The following is a 20460-nucleotide window of genomic DNA, read 5'->3' on the forward strand; positions in this document are numbered from 1 at the left end:
TGAAAGCAATGGTGCACGGACCTCACTCGACTATAAATCCACCCTAGGCTTATACTCGAGTCAACAAGTTTTCCCAGTTTTTTGGGGGTAAAACTTGGTGCCTCGGCCTATACTCGAGTATATACGGTATATTGAATTTATCCTTTTTCATTTATATAAATAAAATTGATGATTACATTAATGTAATAAGTTAATGTAAGGGTACATTCCCATGAGTGGAACTCGTGCGGTTTTCTGCTGTGGAAAATTTGCATCAAATTCCACATTACACCATTTGTGTAGATTTTGGTGCGGATTCACAGCAGTCTTCACCCCAGCAGTTGAATGGCTGAAAGCAGCTGTGGATCCATGTCACAAACAGTGAAAAATCCGCACCAATGATATAATATGGAATCTGACATGGATTTTGGTGTGGATCCGAACAAAAATCCACGGCGTAAAATAAGCTGCAAATTTTGGTACAGATTTGAACCAGAATTTACTATGTGTGAACGTAGCCTTATAAATTTAATACATTTCCAAATTAATTTGTTAGATATAAACCCTACACTGTAAATCAACTATACTAACTAAATATTACAGGTGATTTTAATACAAGGGTTTACTTTAGCGGTAATGTGTGCTGTTTCGCAGTAGGCTCAGCCTCTTTCTACTCTAGTCTCACACTAAGGGTTCGTCCACATGGGCATATTGTCACTGCAAATTACGCACGCGTATATCTCACGGGTAATACGCAGTGAATGGATTCAATGAAAGTCAGTGAACTTTCATTGTTTTATGCACCCCAGCGTGTGGACAGGGTTAATCGATTCACAAGAGAAAACAATCGCAGCATGCTCTATTTCTATGTGTACGTATGCAGTGTCAGTGCACTATTCCTGGTATGAGCAGCGTATGATACGCTGTCCATATGCAATGCATTGCGTATGGGAAGTGTTTTTATACGCATCCCCACTTTGAAGATAGCAGGGAATTTAAAAATAAGAGTTACACTGCGCATGTCTGTGTGTGAGTGGTATGCAGCCATTCGCAGTGCACTCGCAGCCTATACGTGGTCTTTGCCGGCTCCTGCCAGCAGAAAGTATTGCTGCTGTTGTGTTAACTGTGTAAACTTTATGCATACGTGTGAATGAGCTCTAAGGCGGGGCTCAAGTGGGTGTGTGATTACCGTGTGTTATGTGTGCATTGTACACCTGTGAGATATGCGGTAACTTGCCGGCAATCAATTACATTGCCTTACACAATTCTGCTAATATTAGTGTTGGAAATGCGTAATACGCAAGCGCAAAAAAAAAAAGCGGCTTTTTTTTTTTGCCAGGTGTATATGAGCAGTAGAACCTATTGTTCTCTTTGGGTGTGTAAAATGTGCATGCAATTGCGAATATATAAACAAAAGAAAAAAACAGGTGGACTGTGCGTGAAATACGCTGTCATGAGCAGTACAATGTTGCCGTTATATCTGGCTGTACGCCATTTCACAGCCGGCTCCAAAGCTGCAAAACGCTGTGTGACCCACGCCGCGTTTTACGCTTACCACCATATTATCCCGGCCCAGCAAAGTGATTTCTGTGAAAACGTCTCGCACACATTTCCCTTTTGTTTTCCTGTGGACACATGAAGTCTTAAACATACACTGACACCAACTTGTTATATAAAGTAAACCCTGCCTTTAACTTAAATTGAACTTAACATTATTGAAGTCAAATTTTCAATATGAAATATGAAGTTCAAGGCAAAATTCTACTGTTACCTTCCCTTTTTTTGAGAATGGAAGGAAAAACAATAGAGAATATTTATGAAAACTTGCAAATTGGTTTTTGGTATAAAGCTTTTTTTGAGAAATATGTATCAAAAATAGAAAGTACCGAAGTCAAAGAAAACTCTGGATCTTGTAAGAAAATAGTTTCATCAACATATACTATACGCTCTTTATAAGTTCACAACTTAAACCTGACTACTGACTGGGATATACGGCTCTGGAACATAAGTAGTTTGATCACAATGGCGAACAGGACTGGAGACAAAGGGCAGCCCTAGTGCAGCAAGACTTGTGTAGATATGTGACTATTAGTCCTTACACGAGCTACAGAACCTGCATTCACCTGATGAAAATCAACCCAAACCCAAAACAGCCAATTACTGCCCACAGATATCTCCACTCTACAGAATCAAAGGCTTGAGCTTAGTCAACAAATGTGAGGCAATTTTTTATAATTTTACACTTGAGCACTCTAATCTTCATATCGATACTCTTGCCCAGCATAAATCCTGATAGATCAGTGTGGATAATCTGAGTAAAAACTGTATTAATCCAGAGCAAAGATTTTGATGTCATTATTTAGAAGAGCGATAGGGTGGTAAGAGCTGCAGTCACCTGGATCTTTCCAAGGTTTGGAAGTCAAAACTACTAAGGCATCTCACATAGTAACTAGTATAACTCCCACCTGCAGAATATAGTTTACATAGCATAAGAAGCTTTAGGACTATAAAGTCCACATTTCACTTATACTACTCAATAGGGAGTCCATTCCTGTTTGAGAAAGATTGGATAGCATCTACAATTTCTTCTGGCTCCAAATTCCCATCTAAATAAGCTACACTGCTTTTGGACAAGCTTTCTTTAGGGCAAATAAGTCTGGAAGTATATAAGGTCATGTAAAAGGTAGCAAATACCTAAAAAATAAGCTCAGGGTCAGTAACTACAGTCCCAGTCATGTCCTCAACTGCCACAATTGGGGGTATAATGGTATCCTCACTATCAAGATAAGCCAATAAATGACCATTTTTATCACCTTGGTCAAAAACATGATGTTGGAAATTCAAAAGTTTCTTCTTTGTAGATTCAATCAACAGCAATTTGTACTCACTATGCAAACCATCAAGGATAGCGTGATTAGCCACAGTAGGATCCATAACATCATAGGCGTACCGGCAGGGGGTGCCAGGGTCACAACAGCGACCGGCCCCTGCGCTTGAGGGGGCACAGAGGCCCCCCCCCCCTCTAGCATATATAGCTCTACTTTCACTTTGCGCTGCCGGCGGCGGCTTGCTAAGTTAGTGCGGTCCGGCCGGCCGACAGCACAAGCCAGAGAGTAGAGTAGGAGGGGCGGAGCCTGGCCGGAGATGTAGATAGTCGCATCTCAGAGTAGCTCCTGCAAGATCCGACATTCCCATCCTGTTAACGGGACCCAGAGACGCCGAAAGGCAATCAAAAAGCAGCGGAGGCACAGTAGCAAGCTCCGGAGACAGAACAGACAGGGAGGAGGGGGGCAGAAAACAGGACTCCATAAGCCCTAAACAACAGAGGGGAGAGCGGGAGAGCCCACAGAGAAGCACACAAACGGAGGGAGCAGGAGGGGAGGAAGAAACTGCAGACACAGTACATGCAGAAAGTGAAAGTCAAAAGGAAAGAGCAGACAAAGCAAACACAACAACGGACCCTGCTAAACACAGCAAGGACAAGGAAAAACAAAATAGTCTACATGCTGTACAAGATCATGCTGGAAATAAGCAGGAAGTCACAAGTCAGGCAGACAACCCCAACTACAAAAATAAAGGTGCAAACAGTGTCAATCCAGACGAACACTACACAGAAGACAGCATGAATAATGCAAGCAGCCCAGGCATATGCACGCACAGCGCAAATCACGCAGACACCTCAGAAAGCACTATACGAGACACCTCCCAAAGTGCAGAAGATGCCGCCAAAAAAGATCAAAGGCAGGAGGACGAAAGGTGCGCCAGGGAGCCTACGTTGAAAGAAATATTCAGCGAAATCACTAAAGGCAACGCATCACTGAACAACCTTAATATGCAGATGGGGGCAATGCAAAGTAATGTAAACCTGCTACGGCAAGATATGAGGAAAATATCAGAGCGTCTGACAGAAACTGAACAACGTATAAGCGACGTAGAAGACGCAATACAGCCGATGCAGCGAGACGTGGAAAAAAATCTGCATGACATACAATATCTACAGAACAAGGTAGACGACCTAGAAAATAGGTCAAGAAGGAACAACGTGCGGATTGTGGGCCTCCCAGAAAAGACGGAAGGAAGAAACCCTGCAGAATTTTTTGAAACATGGCTGCCCGAACTGTTCGGAAGAAACACTCTAACTGCAATGTTTGCAGTCGAAAGAGCCCACCGTGTACCGACACGACCCCTCCCCCTGGGGGCTCCAGCCAGACCGATACTCATCAAAGTACTGCATTACAGAGACCGTGATACCATACTCCAAAAGGCCCGCGAAAAGGGTGAAATCCAATATAACGGCGTGAAAGTCTCCTTCTATCCAGATTTCTCCACGGAAATACAAAAGAAGCGAGCAACATTTGTAGAAATAAAAAGACGACTGCGAAACCTACAAGTGCCCTACGGGATGCTGTACCCGGCTAAACTGAGAGTGGCGGCGCTGGGCACGACACAATTCTTTGAAAACCCAAAAGATGCAGGTGCCTGGATAGATCAAAATGAAGAACAGATTCGGAGGGGAAGATCGCCGCGCAAGACACCATGAAGAGGCTGCACCTAAAGAAACGTTCATGCAAAGGGAACCGAAAATTTCTGAAAGGAGCTCCTGGGACGACAGGATGCATCGCGTAGGAGAATGGAGGACTGGTACCCCGATCCGATGAGACAACGGATCAGTGAGTTACATGTTGGGGGTGTCTGTTGTTTGGTCTCTCTCTCGCATATTAGGGGAATATTAGATAAGATACAGTTAAAAGGGATAAGGTTAAACGATAGAAAAATGATTCAGGGTGGGATAAGGGGAAGAAATGTCAACGTAAATGTACAAATGATAAATGTGTTGCAAATAACGAAAATATGTATAGTAAATGTGGATAAATGTCTGTACTGGGGGATGTGGGGGACCAAACCAAAATGTTACTGGAGAAGCCCTATGCGGAGAACAAACAGTAATACACATACACATATATGGGGCGACACGGGCGAGACACAAATACAGAGATGGGGACCCTCCCAGTGCGACTCACTCATAAAAACAAAAAGGGGTGGAGGCGCCCAGAAAATAATAACCCTGTGGAAAACAAAAAACAAGGAAAATGGGTAGTAGGATAAGGGTCGTATCGTGGAACGTGAGAGGTATGAGTGACCAGACAAAACGATCAGCAGTACTGCAAGTCATCAAGGAACAAGGCCCGGCTATTATATGCTTGCAGGAAACACATTTATCAAAAGAAAATACGGACACGTTCAAAATAGGGGGGATGGGTCAGAGCTTCCACTCCACACACACGAGGTATTCCAGGGGGGTCAGCATAGTGATACACAGAAATATACCGTTTAAATGTCTCTCACGAAAAATTGACCCAGAAGGCCGCTTTATATGCCTACACTGCAGAATCTACAACTACACATGCATTATAGCTTCAGTATATATCCCGCCACCATATAATAACATGATAATGAGGCAAGTTATAGGTTTCATAACAGATAAACCGGACATTCCAGTCCTTATCATAGGCGACTTTAATTCGGTCATTAACCCTGCACAGGACAGACTAAGGGCAGGAAACGCAAACGAAGAAAGGAACCTGACACCACTAGGTAAACTAATAAACGAGATATCATTGATAGACATATGGAGAACACGGCACCCCACAAACAAACAATACTCCTGCTACTCATCCACATACCAATGCTTATCTAGAATAGACCTAGCGGTAGGGAATATTCAGATATATAGAGATATAACCTCGATAGAATATCTACCAAGAGTTGTTTCTGACCACTCCATCCTACGTCTGGACATACAGCACAGTAACACTGTGAGTCATTCCCAAAAAAGATGGAATCTGAACTCGCACTGGCTAAACATATTAAACAAGGAAATAGTGAAAAAAAACACTAGAGGAATACTTCATATTAAATAAGGATGACGATTTGCTGGGAGGCCATGAAGGCATATATGAGGGGGGTATACATACAGCAAATCACACAGGCAAAAAAAGGACATAGAGAAAGAGGGCAAAAAATACGAGACAAACTAAAAGAATCAGAAGAAAATTACATAAAAGAGAAAACTATAACAACACTCAACCTATGGAAACAGGCCCAAGAGGCCCTTAATAAATACGTCCTAGAAACGGCAGCCACTAAAAATGGGTTCAGGAAACAGACATATTATGAGGAGGGAGAAAAAACGGGACATATGCTGGCAGTTATAGCCCGAGCACAAACTAGCCCCACATACATCATTGAACTAAAAGACGCACAAGGCGAGATAGTCAGGGACGCAACATCCATAAGAGAGATTGCACGGGAATTTTACTCCTCTCTGTATTCCTCGAAACTGGAAAAAACGGTAGAACAAATCGAGGAATACTTGGCGGATATAAGAACACATAAATTGACGGAGGAACAGAGAGAGTTTCTAGATGCACCAATAGACTTGGAGGAGATGCAAGAGGCAGTAAAAGATATGCAAAATAACAAGGCCCCAGGGGAGGATGGTTTCCCAATAGAATTTTACAAACAACATGCAGACACTTTATTACCACAACTCCTGGAGACATGGGCGGGGGCGGAAAAGGAAGGGGAACTACCACAAACAATGCGAAAAGCAAAAATAATAATTCTGTTAAAACCAGAAAAGGACCCCCTGTTGATGGACTCGTATAGGCCGATATCGCTGTTAAACGCGGATGTCAAAATTATAGCAAAAGTTTTAGCCAAGCGGCTATCACAAGTGGCATCCACCCTGGTGCATCCAGACCAGAGTGGGTTTATACCAGCAAGATCAACGGCAACGAACATCCGTAGAGTATTTCTAAACCTACAAATACCCGTAGATAATACCGGAGACAGAATCATATGCTCACTGGACGCGGCCAAGGCGTTTGATAGCGTTGAGTGGCAATACCTGTGGAAGGTACTAGAAAAAATGGGCTGTGGCCCAATATTTGTGAGACGAGTAAAACTCCTATATGCTAGAGCGGAGGCGGATGTGTCCATCAACGGGGGGTCATCAGAAACATTCCCACTACATAGAGGGACAAGGCAGGGATGCCCACTATCGCCACTCCTGTTTGCACTTGCAATAGAGCCCCTAGCATGCAAAATTCGGTCACACCAGGAAATAGTGGGATTCATAAGAGGAAACATGGAGGAGAAAATCGCTTTGTATGCAGACGACATGTTATTATTTTTAGGGGACAGGGAAAAATCTTTAGAAACCACGATGCAAACAATAAAAGAATTTGGAGCCTTCTCAGGACTCGCTATCAATTGGACCAAATCCGAAATACTATCAATAGACACCCCAGACATGCAAGTTGCCAACAGAGAATTAACCCTGAAATGCACCCCAACAATTAAATATCTGGGAGTTAAAATTACGAAAGAGGTCAGTGAGTACGGGAAAATAAACCTGGAACCACTTATGGAAAAATGGAAACAAAAACTTCACATATGGAAAAAACTACCCATGACAATCATAGGAAGAGTGAATCTTATAAAAATGATATGGATGCCCCAATTACTGTATCTAATACACAACTCCCCACACTGGATAACACAAAAATTTTTCCACAAGGCCAAGGGACTGTTTAGAGAACTCATATGGGGAGGGAAGACACCTAGGATAAAATTAGAACTGCTATACAATTCAAAAGAAAAGGGAGGATTAGCCTTGCCCAATCCGTTCTCGTACTTCATGGCCTCCCAGCTGCAACATCTCAGGGGATGGGAGACAGAAGAAACACACGACGCTAGTTTCAGAATCCTTAAAAATCTCTTTAACGGATCACATTTGTTTGAAACCCTGGAACGTGGAGCGTTTAAAAAAAACGGTCAAAGTGCCCCCACGCTATTATTGATACATAAAATATGGTGGAAGACCAGAAACATGCTTGATATAAAAAACTGCACACAACATACCCCCATATGGAATAACCCGCACCTGCCAGAAATCAACAAGCTAAAAGGATTCCAAGGGTGGAAAGACAGGGGAGTTAGGAGAATGGACCAGATACTGGAGGGGGGGGAACTAAAAACCTTCGAGCAGTTAAGGCAAAACCACGACATCCCCAATAGTGACTTTTACAAATATCTGCAACTTAGACACGCTATACAAGCGGAAAAAAACACGGCGGAAATAACAATGGTAATAAATATAGTAGCGGACATAATAGGAAAAGCCACCACCACAGCGGGGAAAATATCTGTACTATATTCCCATATACAGGACACGGTCAATGCACACAACCCGTTATCAACAAGAGCAAAATGGGAGGCAGACATAGGGCCCATTGAGGAGTCGCACTGGGAGGAAATCCTACAAATGACACCCAAGCTATCTCTGAGCGAATCACACAGAGTCTCACAAATATTTCTAATACACAGAGTGTACCGCACCCCGGCCTTCTTACACAATATAGGAATGAGAACCTCCCCGATATGTGTAAGGTGCAAAACCCACACGGCGGACCTAATCCACATGCTATGGCGATGTCCGAAATTGCACAGATATTGGATGGGAATAAGAAATGCAATTAACGCGGCATTTGGCATACGTATGGACTTTACACCATACGTGTGCATTCTGGGATACATACAGGATCTAACATTAGATGATCATGAAAAACTAGCGGTAGCCAGACTATTGTATATAGCCAGAAAAACAATAGCCCAGCGCTGGTTGGACGAAGAACCACCCACGCTGGGAGAATTCAAAAATAAGGTCAACCAAATTTTACCGTGGGAAAGGAGTATTTACACTAAGCGTAAGACCAGTCAAAAATATCAGGACATATGGCTGAGATGGATACACGCCCAGAGCAGTAATGTTGGATCAAATACATAGGGAGTGGTGAGCCGTGTGGGGAGGCACTAGTAAACCGGGGATTTACTAAGACAGAACAACGTATGTAATGGATATATATAAAGTTTATTGGGAAATGTAGAACAAATTACAGACTCGATATACAATAAAATAAAGTGGTAAGGAGTAATAGGGAAAAGTTAAGAAAGGAGGGATTGGAGAGAGAGAGACCGGGCAACGGGCAAAAGAAATATGACCCCCCCCCCCCCTCGAATGCAACAAAAAATCTAACCCTGAATCAATAAAAGAAAACAGCAAGAAGATAAGCAACACGAAGACCAAAGAAGAAAACAAATATACGTTACAAGAACTGTTATTATTGTTTACAACACAACACTGTGTTCATTCAGAGACAGTTTACCCAAAGAACAGAACGTTGAGAGAGAGATCTTAGGGGGGATGGGGGAGGGAGGGGGGTGAGGGGAAGGGGGTGGGGGGGAGGGGGAGGGGGAGGGAGGGAGGGGAAACCAAAGATTTGTTAAAAAAAATGTTTTAAAATATGCAAAAGGTGAAAAAGTTTAATAAAAAATACTTTAATTAAAAAAAAGAGAGTAGAGTAGGAGAAAGGAGGGGGGAGGACTTGGAGAAAAGACAGGGGAAGAGGAGGGGGTAGGGGAAAGAGCAGAGAGGACACAGAAGCAGACTCACTGCACACGGGCACAGCATGGCATCGAGTGGAGCAGGGATGAGGTCATCTCCCTGCTGCTTCCTCCTGCTGACACTGTGTACAGCTGCTCTTCTCAGCAGAGAAATAGTCCGGGCACCATCTATCTATCTATCGATCTATCTATCTATCTATCTCATATCTATCTATCTATCTCGTATCTATCTATCTCGTGTCTATCTATCTACCTCGTATCAATCTCGTATCTATCTATCTATCTATCTCGTATCTATCTATCTATTTCGTATCTATCTATCTCGTATCTATCTATCTCGTATCTATCTATCTATTTCGTATCTATCTATCTCGTATCTATCTATCTATCTATTTCGTATCTATCTATCTATCTCGTATCTATCTATCTATCTCGTATCTATCTATCTCATATCTATCTCGTATCTATCTATCTCATATCTATCTCGTATCTATCTATCTATCTTCTATCTATTTATCTCCTATCTACCTATCTCCTATCTACCTATCTCCTATCTATCTGTCCGTCTATCTATCTATTACCTATCTATATCTTATCTCCAATTTATCTATCTATCTCATATCTATCTCTCATATCTATCTATCTATCTATCTTTCTATCTCCTATCTCTCTATCTATCTATTATCTATCTATCTATTTATCTATCTCATATCTATCTATCTATCTCCTATCTCTCTATCTATTACCTATCTATATCCTATCTATGTATCTCCTATCTATGTATCTCCTATCTATCTCTCTCCTATCTATGTATCTCCTATCTCTCTCTCTCTCCTATCTATCTATCTATCTATCTATCTATCGCATATCTATCTCTCTATCTCACATCTCTCTATCTATCTATTATCTATCTATCTCATATCTATCTATCGCATATCTATCTCTTATCTATCTATCTCTTTATCTATCTATCTATCTATCTCATATCTATCTATCTATTTATCCCCTGTCTATTTATCTATCTATTATCTATCTATCTCCTATCTATCTCCTATCTATCTCCTATCTATCTCCTGTCTATCTATCTATCTATCTATCTATCTATCTATCTATCTATCTCTCTCATCTCATCTCATCTCATCTCATATCCATCTCATATCTATCTATCTCTTCTCATATCTATCTATCTCATATCTATCTATCCCCTATCTATCTATCTATCCCCTATCTATCTATCCATCCCCTATCTATCTATCCCCTATCTATCCCCTATCTATCTATCCCCTGTCTATCTCTGCCCTTTCTATCTCCTATCTCTCTATCTATCTATTATCTATCTATCTATCTCCTATCTCTCTATCTATTACCTATCTATATCCTATCTATGTATCTCCTATCTATGTATCTCCTATCTATCTCTCTCCTATCTATGTATCTCCTATCTCTCCTATCTATCTATGTATCTATCTATCTATCGCATATCTATCTCTCTATCTCACATCTCTCTATCTATCTATTATCTATCTATCTCATATCTGTCTATCGCATATCTATTTATCTCCTATCTATCTCATATCATCTTATCTATCTATCTCCTATCTATCTGTCTATTTATCTATCTATTATCTATCTCCTATCTATCTCCTGTCTATCTATCTCATCTCATCTCATCTCTAGCTATCTATCTATCTTCTATCTATCTATCTCCTATCTCTCTATCTATCTCCTATCTCTCTATCTATCTCCTATCTCTCTATCTATCTCATCTCATATCTCATCTTATCTCATATCTAGCTATCTCCTATCTTTCTATCTATCTATTTATCTATCTCATATCTATCGCATATCTATCTCCTATCTCATATCTATCTCCTATCTATCTCACATCTCTCTATCTATCTATCTCCTGTCTATCAATATCTTATCTATCTATCTCCTGTCTATCTATATCTTATCTATCTATCTCCTGTCTCTCTGTCTCATGTCTATCTATCTCATATCTATCTATCTATCTATCTATCTATCTATCTATCTATCTATCTATCTATTTATCCCTTATCTATCTATATCTTATCTATCTCCTGTCTATCTATCTCCTATCTATCTATCTATCTATCTATCTATCTCCTATCTATCTATCTATCTATCTGCTATCTGTCTATCTCCTACCTATCTATCTATCTATCTCCTGTCTGTCTGTCTATCTATCTATCTATCTATCCCTTATCTATCTATATCTTATCTATCTCTCTGTCTATCTCCTGTCTATCTATCTATCTATCTATCTATCTATCTATCTATCTATCTATCTATCTATCTATCTATCTATCTATCTATCTATCCTATCTATCTCTATCTATCTATCTATCTATCTATCTATCTATCTATCTGTCTATCTCATATCTGTCTATCTCATATCTGTCTATCTCCTATCTATCTATCTATCTATCTATCTATCTATCTATCTCCTATCTCTCTATCTACCTCATATCTATCTATCTCATATCTAGCTATCTCCTATCTCTCTATCTATTTATTTATCTATCTCATATCTATCTATCTCACATCTCTCTATCTATTATCTATCTTACATCTCTCTATCTCATATCTTTCTATCTCCTATCTATCTATTTTCTATCTATCTATCTCCTATCTCTTTATCTATCTCATCTCTATCTATCTATCTCATCTCATCTTATCTCATATCTATCTATCTATCTATCTATCTATCTATCTATCTATCTATCTATCCCCTATCTATCTTTCTCCTATCTATCTATTTCCTATCTATCTCACATGTCTCTATCTATTATCTATGTATCTATCTCATATCTATCTATCTATCTATCTATCTATCTATCTATCTATCTATCTATCTATCTATCTATATATCTATCTATCTCATTATCTATCTATCTATCTCATATCTGTCTATCTCATATCTGTCTATCTCATATCTGTCTATCTCATATCTATCTATCTCATATCTATCTATCTCATATCTATCTCCTATCTATCTCATATCTATATATCTATCTATCTCATATCTAGCTAGCTATCTATCTCATATCTATCTAGCTATCTCATATCTAGCTATCTATCTCATATCTAGCTATCTATCTCTGAATCTCTCTCATATCTATCTCTCTCTCTTAGGCCTCATGCCCACTTGCACGCACGGATTTCTCTGCTGAATCCCGTAGTGAAATCTGTGCATGCCCACGGACATGGAGAGGGAAAATACAGCATACTCACCTTTCCGGACGCTGCGGTGCTCCCCTCTGTGCAGGCCTGATCTTCTTTCTTCCGGTCGGCGGACGTGTTCGGCCAATGCATCCCTATGGGCAGCAAGTTGCACGGATCTCCCGTTCGGGTCCACGTGCGGATTTTATAAATAAAATCCGCACGTGGACATTGGCCCTCAGGCATAGATACGGGGCGAGGGGGAAAAGGGCCTGTGGGGGCCCGAACTGAACTTTTGCACCCGGGCCCCTGAGCCTTTAGGTACGCCCCTGCATAACATAGCAGGCATCCGCCTCAGGCAGCACTCCAAATCTAGCCTATCACGCTGTATGGATTTTCTATATGTAGAGATGGCCGAAGTCAAGGATCCTCTACTAAAGGCCTTCCAGACCATAGACTCAGATGCTGAATTAACATTGCAGTTCATCTCCGTCTCCTGCTGAGCATACTCTCAGACCTCTGGTTGATCTACCCTAAGAGAACGAAGTCTCCATAGGGGGAGGGTGACTTCCTACCTTTCCAAAATCAATTATAAACTGAAGTGGGGAATTATCTGAGATGCTCCGGGGCAAATACAAAACATCACATATACCAGGGGAAGACATTATGGAGGCCCCAAACTTATATCTATCTGGGAAAAGGTTGCCATAGCTGACAAGAATAAGTGATCTCATGCTACTGGGTCCATAGTAAGATTAAAATCGCCCATCAATATCAGTGGAGCTGGATCCAGGAGTACCACTGTTAGAGTAGTCAGCTGCTTTTAGGTAATACTCAAGGGGTATCAAAGCCTCATCAGTCAGTGAATCCACATTATGCACAGTACATCGAGCAAGTCCATACAGAAACAACACCTGGGTGTTTCTATCAGTCCTTTTACTTTTTTAATGCAACAGCTTATATAATGTGACAACCCCCCACAAGGTTAAACAATTAAAGTCTGCAACATGTTTTATTACAAAAGGATAATTAGGACAAAGCTGTATGCTCAGTGTCCTATACTTTGTCAGTAAAACAATGCTTGTCTTTTGTACATCTATTGTACTTCTTGCTATGCACACTGCATAAATGTTATGCCATTGGTGCATAAAATATAATTCAATATTTTCAATTGAAATCCAGTGACACTACTGCCTGAAATATAATTCAATACTTTCACACCACTTTGGCCATTATATCATGGAGAACCTGAATATCAGTAAGGGGCGGTAAATAGATATTAACCGTAGTGAGGAGGTGTCCATTAATAATACCTTGCATAAGAAATTGACCCACTGAGTCAGTATGAATTTGCTTAAAGATGAACTGCGTGGACTTAACCACTAAGATAATTACACCTGTAACATAATTTGAAATATGTAGCATGATAAGCAGAGCCAATAAGCTCATGTTTAAGCGCCAGCATCTTAGAGCCTTGCAGAAGGCGTTTCTGCAAAAGAAAGACCTGAGGGGAATCTTGAAAAAGTTAAATAATAAGGCCATCATAATTTTGGAATTAAGGCCTCTGACATTCTAATATACTAGTATAGGTCTAACGTCAGCCATTGGGATATCGGCATAAAATTGCATAGGCACAAGGCACCTGCCTAACACAATAAAAACAGTCATGCTATGGGGTAGAAATGAAGACAAAGCTATTAATGTCAATGAGCAACAACCCCTCCCATACCCAGTCCGTAAGAGAATCATCAACTAGGGACAATTTTAAATAACCGAATCATCAAAACTAAAGTGGGAGCGCACGTTCCACCAAACATGCACTGAAAAAAGAAAGAAGGTAGTCCCCTTAAAAGTTAAAGGGCTTGTCTAACGCCGAAATGTTTTTTTTTTTTATTCAATAGGCCCCCCCGTTCGGCGCGAGACAAACCCAAGGGATGGGTTAAAAAAAAAGTTTATTACTTACCCGAATCCACGCGCTGCGGCGACTTCTTTCTTCCTTTACCAAGATGGCCGCCGGGATCTTCACCCACGATGCACCGCGGGTCTTCTCCCATGGTGCACCGTGGGCTCTGTGCGGTCCATTGCCGATTCCAGCCTCCTGATTGGCTGGAATCGGCACACGTGACGGGGCGGAGCTACGAGGACCAGCTCTCCGGCACGAGCGGCCCCATTCACCAGGGAGAAGACCGGACTGCGCAAGCGCGTCTAAAAACACCAGAAGACAGCGAATTTAGATGGATCAATGGCGACTGGGACGCTAGCAACGGAGCAGGTAAGTGAATAACTTCTGTATGGCTCATAATTAATGCACGATGTATATTACAAAGTGCATTAATATGGCCATACAGAAGTGCTGAACCCCACTTGATTTCACGAGACAACCCCTTTAAGAGAGAGAACTCCCCTGTAAGAGACAAGGTGCAGTAATTTACAATAAGAAAGTATCATGAAAAGAGAAACGCCTACCCTGTAAAAAACATTTTAAGATCATAAAAAGGGGCCTATCCAATCATGGGGAAGGGTTCCCCATGCCCAGAATGAGAGGCAACAATCAGGGCAGTATGATACACGTAAGTGTAAACTTGCGGCTGACTGGTCAGAAACCTGGAAAAACAAAATTAGGGTTAGCATAAAATTACAAGAAGCACAAACTGAGGATGTGCAGAGCAGCGAATAACCAAATATGAAGCCAATGGTAGAAGAGTCTGTTGCCCCGCGCATTCACAGGAGAAAACAGAGAATAGTATAAATGCCATAAACATCGAGAGCAAGTTAGGCTGGTCAATCCCACACAACAGATTCAGGGCACGCAGGATCTAATGATGTTTCAGCCGGGCAATAACATCCTCCGGCTTTGCAAAGAAGTAGGTGCAGATGTCCTTGATAACTTTCAACTTGGTTGAGTACAACATTGTATAGACAAGCTGTTTTTAACGCAAGAGGTGTTTTTGCTTTCACTTATTTTTTATGCTGCTTTTGCACTTCTCGGGGAGAATCCTCACATGCTGTCCTTCAACCTTTACAGTATCCAGCCGGCGGTGCAGCTCAAGCTAAATCTCTGTGCCAATAGTTCAACAGTTTAGAAATAAATGAGTGGAAGCCCATGGAGGAGGGACTCTAGTCGGGATGTGATGTGCACACTCAACAAAGAGAGACGAGAAGGAGTCTGAGCCATAGGATTCCTTAAGAAGTGACTTAAGATGTTCACAAGGATTTCTCCCCTCATCTCCCTCCGTTAGACCTGTTAGTCTGATGTTGCATCTGTGTGAGCAATTTTTGAAGTTATCCAGTTTCTGTTGGCGCAGAAAAAGTAGACTGAATAGCCCCTACTTTTAGGTGGCGTGGCTCTCCATCTTCCAAATCAGAAACCTGGGTCTCCACCATAGTAGTGTGCTCTCATAGATTTTGTTCATTCACTCGTTGCAAGCTAAAGTAGGACTGTAAACGATCTATCTTTTCCGTGAGTGCCTTGATAATGTCCATAATAGTTGGGCTAGTCATTGGAAATGCAGCAGTGGTAGCAGTTCCAGAGGGAGACCCCTGAGACTCGGTAGAAACACTAGGTTGAGGATCCATCATAGTGCTGGATTGTACAAATTGCTGTCACTTATTAGTAAGTTTGGTCTGCTCGGTGGGGGTATGTAAATGGAAGAGCCTGGAGCAAGAGTCACTTCAAGCTGGAGCTATTATACTATTAGACAAAGAGTTCAGCATTCTGCACATGTTGATAAAACCCATGTAGAGATCAGACCGTGATGAGCCATAGAGTCTATAGTGGGGCAGCAGTAGTCCACTCTCTAAATGATGCACTAAGAATACTTCCTTTTAAAGTAGATTTGTGTAATATGGAGTGCTATTTTATAAAAGACCACTAGATGGCAGCCCTGGCTCAGTGTTTATGGAGATCTATACCTGTAGGAGCCAAGGGATGTCTTAGGCTGCTGAGATTCGCAGGCTACACCAGTGCCTCCTGTATGTAGCACAATCTGTCTCTCCTTCAGGAGAGCCTGCCCTGAGGGGGTAACACAGCGTGGAGGCACAATACTGGTTGCCCTGCCACCCAGACCACGGCTTCATATGTGGCGATCTATTCTCCCCTTACCGCCCCTTTGGGAGAACCAGAGCCATAGGGGACTGCAGCTATGGTCATCATGCAGAACACAAATGGAGCTCCACAGTCCCAGAAGGAGGACCTGCAATGCTCCAGAGGAGGTCCCGAGTCAGAGTCCCTATGTTTAAATTAGGCCATGGGCGTTTCAGAGCTCTGCTCTAGCTTAAAGTTGCAGGGCAGCAGATGTCGAGGGTGGCCACCAGGGGCTACGAAATGCGGGCCATAGGATGGAGCCAATCTTCCTCACCCAGTCTCCTGCCATCACCCATGCAGGCCCTGGTTCTCTGGAGAGAAATAAGCCGCAGCTGCTCCGGTAAGGGAAGGGGTACCAAAAACCCCTTCAAAATGTACTGGGGGGTTATCAGGAAGCCAATGGGAGCTACAGCAGGGGAATATGGCACAAAAAAAGGGTCGATGGCAGCAGGATTAGGTGATCAAGGAGCACTAGGTCCATACATGTGCTACGTTCAGAGTTTAGCCTTCCTATTCTTCAGAAATTTTTAACAGTAAAAACTTTCCGCACATTTCCTATACATGAGCCGTACTATATTTGGCTAAGTTAATAGATTTCAGTGTTGTGAGGTTAAGCATGCTAATTTCAATATTTGTGAGTTGTTTTAACGTTATAGACATTTGAAATATTTATCTTTTTTTTTTTTTTTGCATTTCAGGGGTCAAGTGTTACCAGCACATACATTGCTGAATACTGTAGATGTGGAACTCATTTATGAAGGGAAGAAATATGTACTCAAGGTGATGTCTATATATGTGTGATTTTTACTTTTTTTTTACGTACATATTCAACGCTGAAAATCAGCAAGTAACTAGGGTTTTCCAAAGCATTCCCCTTGTGGAAAAAAAAAATCATGAAATTTTAGGGCTTGTGGTGAATTTTCACATCTCTAAACATGGTTAATTTTGTTGCAGAATGGTGGCTAAGGGACTTTTCACATGGACTGCAGTTAGGATGCATGACACACCCAAATTCACTGCTGTGAAATTCAATGCCAAAATATGCAGGTCTAACTGTGGATTTTGATGTGGAATTGCGGGCATATTTTAGGCCTTTTTTAATTCTGCATCAAACTCCACAGGTAGCCTGCGGATTTTGGTACAGAGTTTACCGCGGCCTACAGTGCGTCGTGCGTCCTAATTCTAGCACCTGTGAAGCGTCCCTTAGATCTGCAGTCAAACTTTATTTAAAACCTGCAGAAGTATGATTTTCTCTATAACAAATGCACTCTGAATATAGTATAGCAATTTTCAGGGAAATTAGTTTTAGGGTTGCAATTTCCCTTTAGAAATCCACTTCAAAATATATGGAGAGTTCTTTTGACATATACCACTTATAATGATGGTGTCCCTTTACTCTGAATATGTTCAGAGTGTACATGGTGAGGGTTGTTGTAAGTTTAAGGTTACATTCAGATGGCCATAAGGCAGCTTTGTATGGAGGCTGTGTAATTTTCACCCAAAAGGATAAAAGGAAGCATGTATCTGGTGGGTGGTGTGTGTGTGCATGTTTTAATCCCTTAATGATTGCTCTTATGTCATTTAACGGTGGCCATTAATGGACTTTCTTCTGATGTAAGCACTTTTTACGGCAGCTGCATCAGAAGCCTGGTACAAGTCTCGTGTGCCATGGGGAGCGGGTGCTCAGCTGCTAGATAACAGCCTGGCACCTGCTCAAATAGCAGAGACAAGAGAAACCTTGTATCAACTCTGTTTAATTCTTTACATGAAGTATACTAGTGTATAATAAAAAAAATTATAAAATACCATCTGTTGCTAGGTGAATGTCTGCTTCACCCTGCTGAGGTGGTATGCCAGCCAAGGTTAGAAAAGGTTGCATTCGGCTCCAGTGGGTTTTTTTTTTCCAACGAGTTGTTGAGTTTTTTTGTTTATTTTGGAATAGTGGATTCATTAAAAAAGTGAAGTCAATGGTGAAAGCAATTTTGCATTTGTTTCTTTGATGTAAGAGTGATAGTGCACTCAGCATTTGTAACACTGGGTCAAACAGTTAACCAAAGTTTTTATTTGAAGGGTTTGAAAAGGTTGCATTATGATGTATGGAGAAAAAGTTCAGATCTGTGACAAACTGGTGACTGGTTCCTCTATCATGAGAATGCACCTGCCCACACAGCGCTGAGTGTTAATCCATTTTTGACGAAAAATGACATGACACTCTTGCCTCACTCTCCGTATTTCCCCGTCTCTCACTGTGCATTTTTTTTATTTCCTCTGGTTAACCCCTTCATGACATGGCCTATTTTGGGCTTAAGGACGCAACAATTTTTGGCGGATTTTCTTCCCCGTTTATCAAAAGTCATAACTTTTTTATTTTTCCGTCGACGCGGCCGTATGAGGGCTTGTTTTTTGCGTGGTGAACTGTAGTTTTTATCGGTGCCACTTTTGGGTACATAGACTATATTGTAAAAGTTTTTTGTTTTTTTTAATGATAGCAGGGAGAGAAAACGCATCAATTCTGCCATAGATTTTTTTATTTTTTTTTTACAGCGGTACTCATGCAGCATAAATGAGACATTCCATTTTTTCTGCGGACCGGTACGGTTACAACGATACCAAAATTCTTACATTTTTTTTAGGTTTTCCCACTTTTCTGCAATAAAAACCCTTTTTCTGGGTAATCTTTTTTTTTTTTCTAAATTGCTGCATTCAAAGTCCTGTAACTTTTTTATTTTTTGATGTATGGCACTCTATGAGGGCTTATTTTTTGCGAGACGAGCTGTAGATTTTATTGGTACCATTTTGGGGTACATACGGCTTTTTTGATCACTTTTATTGCGTTTTTAGTGAGGCAAAATGCTAAAAATTAGCATTTTGCCTCAGTTTTTTAGCGTTTTTTTCCGTGCACAGTCAAAAGCATGTGCAACTTATTGTACGCATCATTACAGACGCGACAATACCAAATATGTGGGATTTTATTTTTTGTTTACCTTTTTTTATGCTAATCTGAGAAAAGGCATTAATAAATGGTTTTTTTTCCTTTTTTTTTACATTTTTTTAAATTCTTTTTTTAATCTTTGTTTTTTTTACACTCTTTGTGTCCCTCTGAGGGACTTTAACCACTGCCCTGATGATCGCTGGTATAAGGCATGGCAGAACTACTGCTCTGCCATGCCTTATCGCTTGTACAGCGATTATAGGCATAGGCAATACAGGACGCCAGTGTCTGGCGTCCTGTTGCCATGGTGACAGGCCGGACTCTCACGATGACATCGCGAGTTCCGGCTGGAGACACAGAGGGAGCCGCGCTCCCTCTGTGAACTCTTTCCCTGCCGCGATCTATGTAGATCGCGGCAGGGAAGGGGTTAACAGCGGGGGGCGCATCTCCGATGACCCCCCGCTGTTGCAGCGGGACGCCGGCTGTGACTGACAGCCGGCTCCCGCTGCGGGATCATATGTGATCTCGCGCTATCTCCAGGACGTAAGTTTACGCCCTGTTGCGGGAAGTACCAGGCTGCCAGGACGTAAACTTACGCCCTGCAGCGGGAAGGGGTTAATCTGGTTTTCCTCTGGAAGGAAAAGTGTTTACTTTATCTTGAAGAAGTGAAACAAAAGATGGCACAAGTACTAAAAGACATAATAACTAGTTTAAAAAATGCTTTGAGCAGTGGAAAAAATGTTTGGAAAAAATGTATTGCTTCAAATGGAGAGTACTTTGTGGTGCTCCACGGCGACCAAGACACGAGGCCCAC

General features: G+C 41.5%; 1 protein-coding gene across 1 annotated transcript in view; it reads left to right on the forward strand.

Annotated features, from left to right (window-relative positions):
* ACACA (acetyl-CoA carboxylase alpha) overlaps positions 1–20460 on the forward strand; it is an 856108-nt gene that overhangs the window by 116927 nt on the left and 718721 nt on the right. Inside the window, exon 16 of the mRNA XM_066609221.1 lies at positions 17413–17494. Within this exon, the coding sequence (XP_066465318.1) occupies positions 17413–17494 (82 nt within the window). The remainder of the gene's footprint in view (positions 1–17412; positions 17495–20460) is intronic.

Source organism: Eleutherodactylus coqui, chromosome 1 (assembly GCF_035609145.1).
Source record: "Eleutherodactylus coqui strain aEleCoq1 chromosome 1, aEleCoq1.hap1, whole genome shotgun sequence".
Lineage (NCBI taxonomy): Eukaryota > Metazoa > Chordata > Amphibia > Anura > Eleutherodactylidae > Eleutherodactylus > Eleutherodactylus coqui.